The sequence below is a fragment of the Pundamilia nyererei genome, unplaced genomic scaffold (assembly GCF_000239375.1).
Source record: "Pundamilia nyererei isolate P.nyererei 1_Seehausen unplaced genomic scaffold, PunNye1.0 scaffold00322, whole genome shotgun sequence".
Lineage (NCBI taxonomy): Eukaryota > Metazoa > Chordata > Actinopteri > Cichliformes > Cichlidae > Pundamilia > Pundamilia nyererei.
The window spans coordinates 460,125-478,211 of NW_005187723.1; the positions used below are offsets into that span (position 1 = coordinate 460,125).

General features: G+C 40.6%; 2 protein-coding genes across 5 annotated transcripts in view; both read left to right on the top strand.

Annotated features, from left to right (window-relative positions):
* Positions 1-399: 399 nt before the first annotated feature.
* On the top strand, positions 400-12,054 carry sp2 (sp2 transcription factor). Of its 4 annotated transcripts, none has more exons than XM_005751689.2 (9): positions 400-577; positions 4,160-4,236; positions 5,207-5,254; positions 5,467-6,222; positions 7,200-7,418; positions 7,733-8,054; positions 9,829-10,006; positions 10,133-10,326; positions 10,544-12,054. In XM_005751689.2, exons 1-9 carry the CDS (start codon positions 571-573, stop codon positions 10,642-10,644), a joined length of 1,902 nt encoding a protein of 633 aa, XP_005751746.1. In that variant the 5' UTR covers positions 400-570; the 3' UTR covers positions 10,645-12,054. The 4 variants fall into 4 exon arrangements, with proteins under 4 accessions (XP_005751746.1, XP_005751747.1, XP_005751748.1 ...); XM_005751690.1 differs by having other exon boundaries at positions 401-577; positions 7,733-8,030; XM_005751691.1 differs by lacking the exon at positions 5,207-5,254 and having other exon boundaries at positions 401-577.
* Positions 12,055-14,176: 2,122 nt separating this feature from the next.
* The window catches only part of abcc10 (ATP-binding cassette, sub-family C (CFTR/MRP), member 10), a 16,879-nt gene continuing 12,968 nt past the window's right edge, over positions 14,177-18,087 (top strand). The window contains exons 1-5 of the mRNA XM_005751693.2: positions 14,177-14,465; positions 15,272-15,371; positions 15,552-15,765; positions 16,095-17,466; positions 17,577-17,804. Of these exons, the coding sequence (XP_005751750.1) occupies positions 15,590-15,765; positions 16,095-17,466; positions 17,577-17,804 (1,776 nt within the window). The 5' untranslated portion in view covers positions 14,177-14,465; positions 15,272-15,371; positions 15,552-15,589. The remainder of the gene's footprint in view (positions 14,466-15,271; positions 15,372-15,551; positions 15,766-16,094; positions 17,467-17,576; positions 17,805-18,087) is intronic.

Below are 18,087 nucleotides of genomic sequence, written 5' to 3' on the forward strand. Positions count from 1 at the left end.
ATATACAAAGCTGTGCAAAGTAGGCTGGTAGTGATATCCTGTACTGTACAGACAAATGTTGAACTATCAATGCAACATATGCTCACAGCTTTAAAATAAATGTATAATCCATTCACTGAGCGCAGTCTTTATCCCACATAACGTCCCGCTCCATATCGTGCCACAGTTTAAACAGGTCAGGCACAAGTGACTTAAAGCTCATTGATCAGCGCGGCTGTCATTCTTAGTTTGACTGTACTGCCCCTTAAAGATCACATTGGCCGTCAGGGACGTCAGTGAAGCAGTGCTCCTGCTGTAATAGGGCACTCGCTTGTTCCAGGTCAGTCCTGTTGGAACCGCCCCACTGATCACAATCTAGATATCCCATTGGCCAAACGGTCATCCATCGACCCATGTACAGAAATATGACGTCGGGATTGGCTCAGGTGGACTTCGGTCACAAAGACAGCTAAAGGTAGTTGGTCGGGGTAGACGTCAATTAACTCTCTATTGTCCGTGGATTGGTGCAACAGCGCGGGCGGATTCCTCCATGGGTTCGGTCTGCAAGGCTCGCGGAGAGCGAATGTCGTCATGAGCGGTGGGTAGGAATTAAAACATTGGTGTTTATATTACATTCTACTTCGTAAAACATTATATTTGCGTTGAAGGGAAAGCACTAATCATGCTGTGGTACAAATAACTATGTTTTAGGGGTGTTCGTGCGGTTGTATGTACCAAAATAAGCAGTGCACTTCCGGCAAAGAGCTCCCTTTTTCTGTAACGTTATCAAAGAGAGTTTGACTTGCTAGCTACGCGTCAGCTAGCCAAAATGCTACTGGAAGCTATGTAGCTGGTCCTTTACTTGTTTCTGCCCCCAAATCGATTTGTCCATTTCCACCACATATGAAACCCCACAGCAATACACCGACATATTTTCATGTTGCACCCATTCCCGTCTCGCCTCATTTATTTTTATCAAAGCAAACCAGCACATATATAAGCTAGTCGATAGACATTTGAGTCTGCCTCAGTTGAGTCAGTAGCACTAGCTAGCTTGGTGGCTAACGTTAGCTGCTGTTGCTCTGCAAGCCAACCTAACAGACTGTGTTGCATGGCGGCGCTATTTTGAGGCCGCACTTTTCCCCCATTTGTGTTATTTGCAGGACTTAAAGTCACACTTGCATAACTGATGGGAAGTTCTGTTCTTTGTTGCTATCACCAATCCAAAATGTGTCAGAATGGAGAGATTAGTGGCTCGCTCAGCAGGCTGAGATATCCCCGAGTGAAAGTCTGTTGCTTTGGTAGTCATGTTCAGACGTTTCGATTAACAGCTGCATTTTATAATGCTTTTACTAGATGAGGCAGGCAGCTCCAACAGAGGAACTCCTTCCTGTTTGTACAGCTGATCACCAGCCACGACACAGAGATGAGTTTATTGTGTGTCAGGCTTAAGTTTACTGTCGACAGATGAGCTGGCAGATACAGACGGCACAGTTTGTAGAAAAGAGGAATTTCTACTTCAGGCATTTCCTCATAACTAGCAAGTTATTGTCTGACGTCGGCATTGTATGGAATGCTATTTTATGGAATATTATTACACTTGTGGTGTCAGGCACTGGAATGTTGGTGACAGATCCAGTGCATTGGTTTTGGAGTGAGGCTGTCCTAGGTCAGGATGCCTAACTGGAATGAGATCAGGGTGCCTTGCATGTCTGTTTTTTGTTCCTTAGAGTTTTTTATTTGTATTTTAGTGGCAGGGTGTGTTGTTCTGCAGGGTGATGTCAAAGGTGTGGCCTGTGTTCTTGGTGTGCAACAAAGTTAGTCAAAGTACCCACACGAGTACCAGGAACTAAAGTTTCACTGCAGAACCTTGAATTGTAGCACGTAATGGCAGTGCTTTTAATGTTTTAGTGATGGGTGTATTGCAACATCATTTTCCTCAATAAAAATGTAAGAGAAGTTCAATAAATGATCATTGTAATACTTGTGCATTTTTGTGTTTTACGTGTGTGGACAGAAATGCTGTGCAAAGGGTGAAGACAAGAAAGATCACTGAACTACATAAGTTCTTGAAGAAAGCTGCATTTGCACTCTTACAAAGAAACTAAGTTGTTTCTCTGCAAACTGTGGTGAAGGTACATGCTTTCAAAGACAGGCAACCACAAACCTGTTTCATAATTTATAACACCTGTTAGAGCAGGCAGAGAATAACTAAGCCCCAAACATTACAACTCCAAACAAGTGTTGGTGGCAATGTTATTGCAGTATCTGTGTTAATTTACATATACACACTTGTGCAATCATTTTTTTATCATGATGAAAGGACACCGCTCTAATTCATCTTACTTTGTTTTATACATTTATATAAAATATGGCCATTGGCTTACAAATCTGCATGTTGCAGATCTATGATGATGAATCACTTCTTTATCATCATCCTGTGTATTTGTCACAAATATCGGGACAGCCTGAAGAGTGATCTGTGGCTACCATGTGGTCATATATCTTATCTGCTGGTTGAGTTCAGGTGTTTTCCAGCTTAGATATGTAGCTCAACAGGGGTTAGGGGACAGTACTGGACTACTGTCCCAGTAGTGTTTATCGTTTTACATTTGTCATTATTGTTAATAGATGTTAAAAATGCCTGCGAGTATTTCTGTTCTATAAAATCCCAAATCAAAATATTTGAATCTGTCACAGATCCCTTGGCTTTTAAATTGCATATTTGTGTGTTGTTCTTGAATTTATATAAATTATTAAAAAGTGGAGATTGTATTGTGTGCACTAGCTGTGTTGTAGTTCAAGCAGTAATGGATAGTAAAACAGCTTGCATTGCTTTATCCACAGTTCCACAGCAGTTCTGTTTGACAATAACAGCATCGACCTATTTTGGCCATTAGGCTGCTTTGCTTGGCTCTCAAGATTTATCCTGCTCTGAAACTGCTGCTGGGCAGCCTGCCCTAAATGTACTTATGCTAACTGTTGAAATGGAAATATAATATGCTCAATATATTTACTGTCTTTTTCTCATATAATATTTTTGAGCGCAGTCCAATGTATTTTTTTTTTTGCTCAGAGTATTTGACATGTGGCCAGTAGATTGACATTTGCTGTTAGAACACACACAACCTCTGGCAGACACAACTTGTTAAGTTTATGAAGTACAGGTATCACAGCTCTTTCTCGATTGACTAAATTTTGATCTGGTTAATGACCTAAGTTTATATTAGACTGGATCAAAAACAAGTCAAATAGCAAAAGATGTGCTGCAGTACCTAAAAGAACCGTGTACATTTATCAAACAGATCAGTAGATGTCTGCATTATTCCCCACGTACTGGAAAACTTTAAAGCTTCAGTTCCGTACACTGCTTTGCATTAGTGGTAACTGTTTTTCAGAGCAGGCTTTAGAGATCGTCTGCATTGTTTATGTTATTTATTTTGGCCAGTTAGCTCTTTGTGGTATATTCCATCACAGTGGAAATTTTGTATTCCTTTATAATTCTGTTATTGATGCAGTTTAATGTGTGTGAATATACAAAATCTCCACTAAGTTACCGAGAAAATTGAATAAATGACTTATTTAAATTTAATATGTGGAATAGATGTGGAGTAGATTCTGGACAAAAATAGAGAAAACATAGAAACCTTTGAAGGAAAAGCATTTGTTTCCCATCTCTGTCACTGGTAAATGTGGCTGACTCATGCAAATTGCAATTATGGTGATTTAACAACAACAACAACAACAACATGATATATTGACTCTTGACAGATAGCTTCTAATGACTCTGCTAATAACATGCGTGAGTTGAATATTTTTAATATCGTCAACATATTGGAGGGAAAATATTTTCTCGAAACCTCAAAAAACAAACAAACAAACAAAAAAGCACAACTCTGTCATTCCTGAATCCTTTAAGAGATGTGAGTCATATAAATATCCCACATGTTTGGTGAAAATGAAAGTGTCAGCATGCAAATGAATGCGTTAATTAGCGCAGTTAATGGCATCATTTGTGTAATTGATGACATTTAATGATCATATAGCAGTTTAAGTGAGATACTGCATGGCTTGTCCTTCACAGAGCTCTTCTGTTTTGTTGCAATGTCCTGTGATACCCTTGAATAGCTTAACCATTGCTGCAGGCAGCCTGAAATCTCTCTGCTGTGCGTTTTTTCAGAACAACAGGACAGTATGGCTACCACTGTCGCTGTCAGTCCCAGCGAATACCTTCAGCCCTCCTCTGCTTCAACACAAGTGAGTAGCAGCCACAAGCCTCGGCTGTGCACGCATGTTGCACTGTTGCAATCTCTTCTCTTACTGTTGCTCTTAACATCTGTTGTGTTCATATTGCTGCCATATCTTTGTGCTAATATACACTGTGTGTTTATTTTTCTGTAGAATTCCTTTGATGTTTAGTGCATTGTAAGCATTGAGTGTTTTTTAACCCTCAATTGCAAAAGGCTGATGGAGTACTGTTGTTACCCTGCCTGGCGGGCAGTGTGGACACCTAAGTTTGTGAATGCGATAACTTGAGTGAATACCATAGGTGCATCTACTAAAAATCTCGGTGGTTAAGTTTTCTGAAAATCTTGTGAATGCAATAACTCGAGAACAAGGCCGCGTAGAATTTTGAAATTAACATACATACAAAAACGACACTGTGTAAGTTAAGATGTCATGATAAGTTTATTGTCAAATTTAAAACTGCTTTGACTGGAAAACCCCCCCAGAGACATTTAAACAAATGATAAAGAACCAGTCAACTGTTCTAACTTACCGCTGTTATCTGGACCCTTACGCCCACTAATTATGGATTATGGCAGCATTATCATTACTTTCTCAGATGAGGTTAGATCCAGATTCGGTGCTCTTGCACTAGTATAGTTTGGAAATGGAAAAGCGGCCCTCACTTCTCTATGTGCCAGGATAGAGCTGATGTGCTATATTTTTCTAACAAAAACAATATATTCTATAAATTCAGTCACTGTTTTGCTTCGATGTTCATCAATATCTGAGAGACACAACTGCACAATTGGGAATTTAAATACTAATGACATCGCTTTGTGTCTTGCACCAGTAGTCACTAAACCTTTTTCACTTTTGTTGTATCAACCTTCCTAGTCCCAACTTAAACCCGTTTGTTGCCTCAAATACATGAAGCGGTCCAGTGTATATAAAGTGTGCTGAAGATGGCATTAATGTAGAATGCTTCCCTGTCCTGCAGCTTGATGATCACACATTTGGACCAAAGAGGGGCACAAAGGCATCGCAGGTGGAAACTCCTACACCTACTACACCACTTGATCGCTGCTGATTATGATTCTTAATGTGTAGTTGTAGGCCTACCTGTTGGGTTGTGTTAACTTGTTTTGTTTTAGCTTTTGATCTGACTACTACCTCATCCTATCGTTCCCTTAGTGCTGAATTCTTCTTGTTCAGGCTGGTTTTAATGCAGGCTTGGACTATGTTTCTGTCTTCCCACAGGACACTCAGCCCTCTCCTTTGGCTCTGCTGGCTGCCACCTGCAGTAAAATCGGCCCTCCTGCTGCTCAGGCTCCTGTCACCTCTCCGCCAGCGCAGCCACAACCTCGCCGGCTCCTTCCTATAAAGCCAGCTCCAATAGCGCCAGCTCCACCGAAAAACCTTGGTTTCCTTTCAACAAAGGGCAATGTGATCCAGCTACCTGCTGGCCTGGGCTCCACAGCTCCTGGCAGCCCCATCGTCCTTACTATCCAGCAGAGTCCTGCTTGTACCGGCACCTCGGCCACTCCTGGCATCCAGTATCAGGTGGTGCCGCAGATCCAGGGTGCACAAACCATTCAAGTGATGCCACAGGGAGGTCAGATCCAGCTCATACCCGGTACCAACCAGGCCATCATTACCACTCCCATGACCATGCCGGCTCCGGCTGCAGCCACTGCTCCTGTCACGCCACAGAAGACCGTAGCCATCAAGCCCTCCCTCAAGGTGCGGAAGCCAAACAATACAGCTACAAACGTTGTGCAGCTGCCCAGTGGACTTACAATTCCCCTCAACGTGGCTACAGGGGAAGTGGGTGGGACACAAATCATCACAGAGACAGCTGCAGCCCCTCCCACTCCTGGAAAGGCACGACGAGGGAGGAAAAAAAAGGCAGTACTGGCTGCTGAGCCTCCACCGCCGCCTCCAGCACAGGCTGCCTCTCCAACCCCAGAGCAGATGGAGACCATCCTAATAGAAGCTGGTGATAACATCATACAGGTACCCCTATTTGTTATTGTTTCTGGTACTGAAAAGCATAAACGAAGGCACGATTTATTTGTTTTAAGTTAATCTTCAAACAGACTTAATGGTCCCCTTCTAAATATGTGTTCTCTTTGAACTGTCAGTGTTTTATTTAAAGTTTGTCAAATTATAACATTACGCAGACACAAGTTTGACATGTAAGCCAGTCTCGGCATCTACTCTCACTGCTCTTAGTCTAGCATTTACTGCATGTTAAGTAGAAGTCCCCAAATGCCATATATATTTAATTAATTATCAGTTATTTTATTTTTTAATTCTCTCTTTTTTGTTGAAAATAAGTGTAACTGATTCTGTTTTATCACAGAGTATACTTCTTAAGGTTTGTGCTCCTGTAATACAAGCCGGGCTTGAGCACTGGGACTTTTTGATCTTAATAAAAATGTATGTATGCTAATGAATGTTAATAACCTGCTGTTCCTGTTATCATTTTTTGTGAGGAGTCAAAAAAGAAGAAAAAAAAAAAACAGGAAACTGTCAACTGTTTTACATCTTCAGAAGCGTCTGCTTCCTAATTAGCCTCAGGACAGTTTCAGTTTTGGGCAGGCAGCTGTTTTATGGTACAAAGCTTGTTTCTGTTTTTGTTTTGTTTTTTTAAATTTGTGATGTGTTCTTCTGCCACCAAATGGTTAAAACAAAAGTCTTTTTAGTGTTACAACCACTTTTTGTTTTTCACGCTCAAAAGGTTCCCTGTGACATAAATATACTACCAAAGCGAGTAAATGTGTGTGCAATTCAGATTGATAAAATCCGCAGTTAAACAGAAACCACAATATTGTTATCGAGTTTGAAATTCTACTTTGAAACACTCAACCCAGTCTATAGCTAACTGTTAAATGACTGTTTAGCCTTTCAGTGTGGTCAAAACATTGAAGATGTTGGCTAAAGCCTACGTATGAGGATTACTGGTCAGCTTCTTCTCTCTATATTCACAGGCAGGGAACAATTTACTGATTGTGCAAAGTCCTGGGCAACCTGCTATGGTGCAACAGGTCCAGCTGGTCCAGCCCAAACCAGATTCTCAGATGGTTCAGATCCCACAACAGGCTTTGAAGGTGGTACAGGCTGCCTCTGCTACGTTGCCACCCGTCCCGCAGAGACAGTCTGTCTCCTCGAATCTGCAGGTCACTCCAACAGAAACATCACCAACACAGGTATCTGTTCAGACTTATTGTTTCTTTAACTCTTAATATTTTTAGTCTGTTGTGTCAGGAAAGGCATCCAGTGTAAAATTCTGCTAAATCAATATCTAGCACTACCTGCTGAGCTAACTCCTTGTAAATAAGGAAGCAGCTGAAAATGACTTCTTCTGTTTATTATGAATACCTCAGGAACGGTAGCAAAGGACCATGTGACATTCTTACAACTAAGCTAGCAACATGTCAAAGTCATACATAAGATAATATAACAGTTTAACTAGGAATTAGTTTAACATTTTAAGTAAACTTAGTGATATTTTTTTCCCCAGATTCTCTTTAAAACAGCATCAGGTGAATGGCAATCGGTTCAGCTTCAGGACTCCATGACAACAACAACCCCTGCCACCACAGTTGCCCCTACCACCACTGTCGCACCACCAGCTGGCTCCAAGAGAACACAAGCTACCGGAGGACGAAAGGAGCGGACCTTGGCAAAAATTGCCCCTGCAGGTGGAATGATACAATTGAACACATCGCAGCTCACCTCAGCAGCACAAGCAGTGCAGACCATCAGCATCAACGGGGTCCAAGTTCAGGGAGTTCCTGTTACCATCACCAATGCAGGCGGTGAGCTGATGCTAGATGCTTTGGGTTTGTTTGTTTTTTCTTCTTCAAGCTTTCCACTGGCTGTTTATAGAGCCAATGTTATTGTCTAGTACTACTGATAAATACACTGGGGTGTTTATGCAGCGCATGCATGGTGTGCAGCACACTGGGAGGTGACCCCACCACCCTCATTTCCCATTTTGAGGAAATGCAGTGGTGGAAGAACTTGGATTGGATTGAAGTTTGAAGTAATTGTAATTTTTGTGTTAAACGAATAGAACACCATCTGCAGTTGTTGTTTTACTGGATACTCGCCTCTCTCTTAAGTTCTGTTGCTGCTTACCAGCAGTCCCTAGCCATTTCTGTTTTGTGCAAGAAGTGGACCAGTTTACAGACATGTGAAAAATAATATTTTCAACGAACTTTATGCAGTCTTGTGAAAAAATGAAGTAAACCCTTTCCTGCTCGCATGGCAGTTTAGAAGGTAAGTAGCAGCCGAGTGCTGCTAATCAAATGTGCTTGATTTTGGCAGATTGATGGTCTGGTGTGTGTTAACTCACTGCCATAATCTTCCCACAAACTTCCCTTCCCTTTAAATACGGCCCAGGGTCCGACTAATGCTCAGAGAAATTAGAAAAACACCCCAAAACCTTGCACTATGATAAAAGCTATGATATGAAACCATGATAAAAGTTCGGGGCAGTAGAATCAGAAAAGGACTGGACAAGTCTGACTTGTTTGCCAGGAGAAAGTCTCTCCTCTCTAAAAAGAATGTGACAACCTGGCTAAGAATTGCAACGTTGCATCTGAACAAACCTCAAGACTTGTGGAACAATGTCCTTTGGCCATAATTCATGTTGCACATTTGGTGAAAATTAAACACAGCACATCAGCACAGACACCTCATAAAAACTGTCAAGCGTGGGAGCAGAGGCTTGTTTTGCAACCACAGGATCTGGATGCCCTGCAGTCATTGAGTCAACCATGAGCAGTCAACCCAAGCACACCAGCAAATCTCCAACAAAATCGATGCAAAAGAAATGATTCAAAGTGTTCCAGAGGCTCCGTAAAAGTCCAGATCTCATCCTGATTAAAATGCTGTGGTCAGACTTTAAGAGAGCTTAGTGTAAATTCACGTCCACGAACCTCAACGAAGCAACCTTGTAAAGAAGCGTCGGTCAGACTCGTCCATAACAATGTGAGAGGCTGATAGTTATACAGAAAACAATTACTTCATGTTATTGCTGCTAAAGACATTCACTGAGAATAGAAGCACTGCTCCTCCACATTGAAAAATGATTTGACCGTCTGATGAGGATGCTTTATCGATGCCTCTGAAGTGGGGTGTTTTGGGCATCTCCTACTGGAAAGAGGCCTCAGGTCAGACCCAGGTCTGGTGTTAAAGATAGCAGACCTGGGTCTGAGAGAGTTTATATCTGTTGGCTGGCTTGGGGATGACTCTTTGTCTGTCCAGATGAAGAAGAGGTGGCTGGGGTGAGGGAAGTCTGCTGCCCCTCCAACCCAAACCCAGATAAGCAGTCAAACGGATGGATAAAATAACTTTATCAGTTGTCAGTTATTTATGTTAATAAAGAATAATGTTGACCTTTTCCTCAGTCAAAGAGCAAAAGCAGCTGAAAGCTTGCAATGTGTTTAAAAACTCTAAAACAAAAACGAAATTTTATTTTGCAACATATAGCTTTTGCATCTTAATTTATTGTTGATTAGAATTTCAGTTCACTGATGGCAGTAAACTGAATTATCCAGCTCCTGCAGAAGCCCTGCTGTTTGTCTTACAATGAGTCTCTGCGTTTGTTAGGCCAGCAGCACCTAACGGTGCAGACCATGCAGGGTGGAGGGCTCCAGCTGGCCGCAGCACAGGGCCAGCCTGCTATTCAGGTAGACCAGACCCTCACCCTGGAGTTGCCTGGCCAGCCAGGAGAAAAGAAACGACGCATGGCCTGCACTTGCCCCAACTGCAAAGATGCAGACAAGAGGTGAGTCTGTCAAAGGATGGGTTGGGATCAGTTCTACATTTTGGGAAGTTCATATTATACTTTTTAGCACTCAGACTATTAAAACTCTCATACTGATAAAGGGTTTGAATTTTGTTCACTGTTTAGACCCAGTGAGGTGGGAAAGAGGAAACACATCTGCCACGTCCCTGGCTGTGAAAAGACTTTTAGGAAAACATCTCTGCTCAGAGCTCATGTCCGGCTGCACACTGGTGAAAGACCCTTCGTCTGCAACTGGGTTTTCTGTGGGAAACGTTTCACGCGCAGTGACGAGCTGCAGAGGCACGCCAGGACGCACACAGGTGCTCTGGACACAAACAAACAGAATCATCAAATCACTCTGTATTAAACTTCACTTCACATACAGAGGCAAAATAGGCACACAGAGTTGCTAAATACACTTAAAAACGTAACAATCCAGACATTTTTACAAATTACGTTTTTAAAAACACCTATTGTTTCTTCATTATTGAACGTGCATTAAAAATATTACTCAATACATTTTTTTCCCTCCCACAGGAGACAAGCGCTTTGAGTGCAGCCAGTGTCAGAAACGCTTCATGCGGAGCGACCACCTGACAAAGCATTACAAGACTCACATAAACACCAAGAACTTGTGAGCAGATGGTATACAGATACAAAAACTCAGAAAGTAACTGTGTTACAGGAAGGATGGGCAGTGGAGATGAGACCAAGGGATTGTGCTTGTGACTTATCCCACAATGGGAAACTCTCCAGAATGAAATGCTTGATTCCCTGTCACTCTTCAAGGACACTGTGTAGCGTGGTGTACAAAGGAACCCTTCCTGGTGGACTTCAAACTTTCAGCAAATTTATTGACCATTTTTTAAACATTTCTTTTCCCCATTTGGTCTGAACACGTGGACAGATTACTGTGACTGAATTTGTAAGGTAAAAATGCTTTAGATTTAAATGCTTAACTCTGCTAGATTATTTATGAACTCCTCTACTTCTCTGGTGGAAGAACATATACAGATTTTTCTTATTTTTTACTTGTAGAAAACCCAACATCATCAGTCTCTTTTATGTTGTTTTTTCTTCTACCACAAAAACCTTCATACTCTTTATTACAGAATATTAAGAAATTTCAGAAATTGAGGGTGAGCCCCCCCCCCCCAGTAATGTAAAAATAAATCACAAAAAAACAAACAGACCACAATTAAGGAAGTGCTGGAGCTATAACAGTATATCATTTCTGTGAGCTCTGGTAGGTCCCTGGTTACCAGTAGTGATCTAAATACAGCAATATGATGCGATCTGCAAAGTTGGCTAATGTTGGGAATTGTGTTGGGAAATCGATTGTTTAAATTTAAGGAAGGGTAATTAATTAGAAAATATAATACTCCAAGAATTAGTCCTTGTGGAACACCAAAGCAAAGAGGATGGAGTTTTGTAAACCATGAAACGGATAAAGGAAAAGCAGAATCTAACCTCTTTAAGCCACAAAGAGGAAGCTGTTGCTAAAGATGTGGAGGAAACATATTAAGTATCTTAAAATTCAACAATGAAAATTTACACACTGCTCATGGTGGCTCCAGGTGTTTCCTCTGTTGAGTTGAGACAGTTGGTGCTCTTTTATCATGAGTTGTGTGTAATAGATGAAATGTTTGAGACTGTACCATTGTTCTTTTCAAGTTTATCAGGAAAATGTCTGATAGTTATGTATTTATACTACCTAAAATTCTCTACCTTTACACAGGCACTGCAAGAAGTTTCAAATATCAGGAAAATTAAATAAAATTGTTAAAGGCTTGTGAGATGGCCCAGAAATGCATAGAAAGACTTGTGCTGATGAGCTAAGTTTTACTGAGTTTAGACGCTAAAGATTTAATTTGGTGAAATATTAGCAGTAAGAAGAGTTGATAACTCAAATGCAAAACATGCTCTTGCATCTGTGGTCCACACTTTGTTTCTACATAGTTGGTTATTTACCATGTATAACAAGACATGTACACTTACTTCTAGGGCTGTGTATCAGATTGCCATTTATTTTTGTATAGCTCCTGAAGTTTAGCCATCCAGTCATTAATCACATTAGTTCCAAGTCAAACCAGTCTTAGTTTTAGATTGATTTTATTTGAGTTCTTAAATGGTTGCATGTTCATAGTTGACAACTAACTTTGACAAACTTAATGATTTCTGCTTCTTTTATTACCTGTTTTTAACCTGAATAGTTCAAGTTTCATCGTGGCAGGAAACATGTTCACCCTTCTCAAACTAAAGAACCTAAAAATTTGGTACCTCCAACACTTTCTCCTAGTTTACTCATTTAAAAAACGAACAAAACTACACTTTAGTCTTTCTTTCATTGTTCAGATTTGATGAATTGTAGCCTATGCATTGCTGTATATAAGATCAGACTTTTAATTATTTGGCCTGACTTGACAATCATGTCACAAGATGCAAAAAAACAGGAAAAAATAAAGCTTTCTCAGGCCTTCTATGAGTTACACAATGTTTTCCAGCTATATGATGGCTTTAATTCTAAATTAACACTTAAGATGTTTTTGTGATGTACAGATGACCAGCATTAGCCCTGCTGCACAGTACTGATATAACTTTCTTTAATCTCATTTGTTTTACAGAAAATGTACATTTGCTCAGTGATTTTGATGTTATGAAGATAAGCTGACCGTTTTCTAACAAGTCAGCAGTGAGTTTGAAGCCTGAAATTGCCGGGGAGTTATTTCAAGAAGTACATTAAGTCATTGCTTAACAAGGTTTTTTTTGGTCAAATTATCCAGCAGAGCAGCTTCACAGTGAGGTTTGTTTCTGGTAGATGGTGCAGGCTTGCTACAGGTTGTGCAAAGCAGAGAAATTTGACCAAAAAAGCTCAAGTCCGATTTGTTTTCAAAGCACTTTGAACAAAGTGCTTTAAAAAGGTGACGTTGAGAGAGAGAGAGAGACAGAGGCTGCTCATATTTATGTTTGTATTTCATGAGTGAATATGTAAATAAAACGTGTCTGTCAGACACGGTAAATGTAGGATATTAAAAATTGGTAAGCTGCATAGTTTTGTGGTTGGCGTAGCCAGCCTTGAAGGAAGTGGACTTTGTACAGTGTTTTAAGGAAAAAAAACATATATATATGTGACATTGTATAGCTTCATTCCTGCTTTGTATAAGACTTCTAGATCTTTTTTCTATGAATTAAAGATGCCTTAGACAGCTGCACCCAGTATTTAAAGATGGTTTTTTTTCTTTCTAATTCCAGGTAACAACATTTGTAAAATTTTGTTTTGTGTTTTTAACTTATGTTACATGCTAATGTCATGTGCACTGATTAAACTCCCAGGTTCCAAAATTTGTAAATTTAATGTTGATTGTAATTAAATATAATGTGTTTTTTCCCCTCAATTAAGTCATTTCTGTTGCTTGGTTTCTGTGAATGAAATGCTTCTTCTCCAAGCCTATATGTCATAAAGTGTTCTACAAACCTTTTTTTGTGTATATCAGGAGAACCAAGAGAACCAGCAATTAATTTTCTAAGTTGTATAAAGGTGCTAAAACATAGTTTGCTCCTTTTCTACCATCACCCCCCCTCAATAAAGAACTCATACCTTATCAATTGCGTCACTCTTTTTAACTTTCATTTTGGGACTAATAATAGATTAATTATAGTCATACTTAATGTGATTATTGTTTGTCAGGAATAGAAGGATAATCATGGTCTTTGTGTAAATAAATCACAACCAAGCACATATTTTTTATGCCTGGTACGCTGTAACAGCCTTATTTGGATAATTAAGCCTTAAAGAAGCATCATTACTGATTTTAGTGCCATAACAATTTAAAAAAAAAATAATTTTTAAAGAAATTCTATATCATAACATGAGAACACTCTACTAATGGTCAAGTCAAATAAGTTTATACACAGATTTCTCAAGGTTGATCTATATTTCTGTTTTGAAAAAAACATTTAATGACTTTGAATTCCGGGTTTGTTGTTGCTCCCATGAGTTTTTGAATTATTGTTAATATTATTTTATTATTAGTCATCATCATCAGTTTTATTATTAGTAGTAGCAGTGATAGTAGAATTAGTATCAGCATTTATTTGTACTGTTTTTTTTCATCGAGCATTTATTTTGAAAAGCTCTTTGTACTCGTCATCAGAAATCAACAGATCCATTTCCTGTTAGCTAGACGAAAGCCGGTAACATTTAAAGTCCTGTGGTCTAAATGCTCTTAAATTAGTTGTATGTCGACTTGTATTTATAGTTGGTCTAGCTCGCTAAAGTTTCTATTTACATAGTGCATGCGGTAACATCAAAAAACTTAATAGCGTAATATTCCGTTACCTAAGCTAGTTTGCTAGCCTAATTTGTTTACATTAGTGTGAGGGTGTTTCAGTCAGGAAGACCGGATAAATGTGCCTGTCTGTCGTTCCATGTTTCTTTTTGCTTCGTCACTCCTTAAAGGTTAGTGCTGTGAATGTTGGAGCAACAACACCTAAAAAATTGCAATAAATTGTATGTTAACGTTTTTTAATCCAGAGTTGTTAACTTGCCCCTTAAACTTCTTGAAGGGCTCACACACAACAGAGACTGTACTATAACAACAGGTCTTTCACGAAAGGTTTATTTGGTAAACAATCTGGTAAACAAGGAAACACGAATGTTACAGAAAACATTAAAGCCTTACACTTTCTTTGCAGTTAGGTGCATAAATGAACCGCTAATGAGTCTAGATGATTCTGTCACAGGCATAAAATACATAGTTATGGAAAGAGTCTAGCTGCATTTTATATCCTTAATGTAACTGTGTACTTGGATTTGAACATTTCAGAATGAAATATGAAAAGTTCTTGATCAAGCTAAGGATGACCATAGCTTGTATTTCAAAATAACACAAATTTCCATACCTTTTGACCTATTGTTTTTTAAAACGCTCAGCTACACAACCTTAAAAAAACCCTGAAATAGATAAGAGGCTAAAAAAATAGATGGATGCCCCTTTTTTTTCTTGCAATAAAATTAATCATACAGGACTATTGCCTAAACTATAATCCGGTTATTTATTATACTGTTTTTATACTGCCATTTTTCAAACTTTGGCTTTGGGAAAGTATGTTCACTTTCATTAGGCGTGCACAGATTACAAAATTCAGGGACATAGCTGTGTTTAAAATTTAGCTGATAGCTGCTGTTAGTACATTAGTTCTTGTTTATTTTGTAGTTTTATCACCTTTTCATTACTGAAATTATCTGTACTGTCTTCAACCCAGGGATTTATGAATAAATATGTGAATTATTGAACCTGGATCTCAGAAAAATGGACTGCAGAATTGACGGGACATAACAGATGATCAGTGGCCTCTGCCAATGGTAAAATGTTGTCTTATTTACTGATAGGAAGATGATGATAGTGCCAACAAATTGTTGTATTCTTCTTCTTTTTTTAAAAATAATGTTTTCTAGAATAATAACTACCCTGTGGGTTTTCTTTGAAACACCCTTGTTACCTTTTTTAAAAGTTGATAAATAATATTATTTTTTCCTCTACAGATAATTTTTAGAATGACAGCAGTCAAGTAGGAAGAAGGATGAATGACTTTGGGCCAACAGACCTGATTGCAGGCCTCTGTCATACAGATGAAGAGGATCCTCTTCCTCTGTGGCAGAATGAATGCATCAGCCCCTGTTTTAACCAGCTCATCCTTGGTGTCTTGCCCCATGCTGGGATGGCCATTTTCAGTGCCTGCTACCTCAGCATGTCAAGGTAGGTCATGCATTGATACCAGGTCCTTATCAACAACACTTTTCCAATCTTGCAATTTTATTAGCGGATAATGAAGTTGTAGTTACAAAAAAACATGCATATCAATCCTTGCAGTGGATTTTCTGATGAAGTATGTTTTACTTTAATGTAACAACAATTCTTTAAAAACAAGCAACCCCCCCATCTTTTTTGGAGTCTTCTCTGAGTTGTCCAGTTTTTGGCTAAATTCAAAATGCGCAGCTTAATCATCGAATGGGGCACCCTATAAAACTAATGCCGATGATTCTAAAAATTGTGTCTATATTTTCACATTTTTGTTTGCTTTGCAGATGCAGCCACCTCCAGACGTCTCCCCCGTGTGGCTGGACACTCAGGCTCGTGTCAGCTCTACTGGCTGCCTTACTCTACACTGCAGATGTCATCCTGGTGAGTGTCCTCCAGCAGGGAGACATGTACCTGGACATCCTAGCTGGCAGCTGTGCAATCCTGGCCTGGCTGGTCCACTTCAGTGTCATAACAGTGCTCCAGAGGACTGTTTTTAAGAGAACCAGAGGACCTACACTGCTGCTTCTCCTGGTGCTTCTGTTACTCCCCAACCTTGTCATCAACTTGATAATTTACTCTAACAACAAGCAATATTTAAACCCAGCTGAACCTCTTAAACTGGCCCGATTTGTTCTTGCCTCAGTACGGACATTTCTTTTTCTCATTTACCTCCTGGCATTTGCTTTCCCCTGCATCAGTGATGCTGGGTACACTTTGTATATTAACGATGTTGATGGCTCTCCGCTCATCCCAGAGAACACCCACCTGGAGACTGGGGAGATTGTGGCTGAGGATGGGAGTGACTGCCTATCTCGACTCTTCTACTTGTGGCTCACCCCTCTCCTCAGGCGAGGGCAGAGATGGGAACTGGACAGACCAGCCGATGTATATCACCTTCCCCAGAAACTTAGAACTAGTGTGATTTGTCGGTATTTTCACCAGTGCTGGGAAGCCTGCTGGCAAGGATCACCAGTCACTTACCAAGAGGATCAATGGCCCACACCAGTCAGCACAAACCTCCCAAGTGGCAGCTGGAGTTTACACAACCAGGACCAACCACTGGAGCTGGAAGGTGATGTAAGATTGCTGAAGGTGCTACACAAGGCGTTTGGGAAGTGGTATTACATCCTTGGTCTGCTGAAGGTGACAGTCAACATATTGAGCTTTGCAGGTCCACTGCTCCTCAGTAGTCTTGTGAATTTTATGGAGGATAAAGGTGCCCCAGTCAGCAGGGGTGTCTGGTGTGCCTTGGGGCTCTTTGCTACCACCCTGCTGTGCTCTGTTCTACGAAACATCTTTGTCTTCGAGGTCTCCAAGGTGGCGCTGTCAGCACGAGCTGCTCTTGTGACGGCCATCTACAACAAAGCCCTGAGAGTCAGCAGCTGCAGCTTGGCTGGCTTTACTTTAGGGGAGGTGGTGAACTTAATGAGCACAGACACCGACCGTGTGGTTAACTTCTTCCAAAGCTTCCATGAGCTGTGGAGCCTGCCCTTTCAGTTAGCTGTCACCCTTTACTTGCTATATCTGCAGGTGGGTGTAGCTTTCCTTGGAGGACTGTCCGTAGCTTTGCTGCTGGTGCCATTCAACAAGTTCCTTGCTTCCTGCATCCTTAGCAACAATAAAAAGATGCTCATGTGGAAGGATAACCGTGTTAAGGTATGGCATGTTTAAGCTCTTATTACACTGAGTTGATTTATATACTTTTATGAAGCTACCCAGGGAAAAAATCTTGTTGAGATTATTTTTAATTTTGAACTTATTTCCAGTTAATGACAGAGATCCTCTTCGGCATTCGCGTCATCAAGTTCTATAGCTGGGAGCCTCATTTCACACAGAAGGTGGCTGACTGTCGCAAAGAGGAGCTGTCCCACCTTAAGGCTGTCAAATACCTGGATGCATTGTGTGTGTATACCTGGGCTGCTCTACCTGTGGTCATCTCCATCCTGACCTTCGTCACGTATGTGCTGCTTGGACACCAGCTGACGGCAGCAAAGGTAAACTGGCTGCTGTGTTGATGCTGAGTGAGCTTTGTAGAGAATTAGGGAATGTAGGGTTACTGTATAAACATATTTTAAAAAATAACTCTGACAAGAGCAACACCTGAGATGCTGGAGTGGTGGAGGCGTTGAAAAGAGGGCAGCTGCTGAGGGGGGGGGGGCTGGGAGGAGAAGTTGGCCGTCCGATTGGGGTCTGGAATGTGGGGCCTCCCTGCTGCTGCCGAGCCGGGGCAGTCTGCTTCTCTCCACCCCAGGGAGAAGGGTAACATTACCTGGGTCT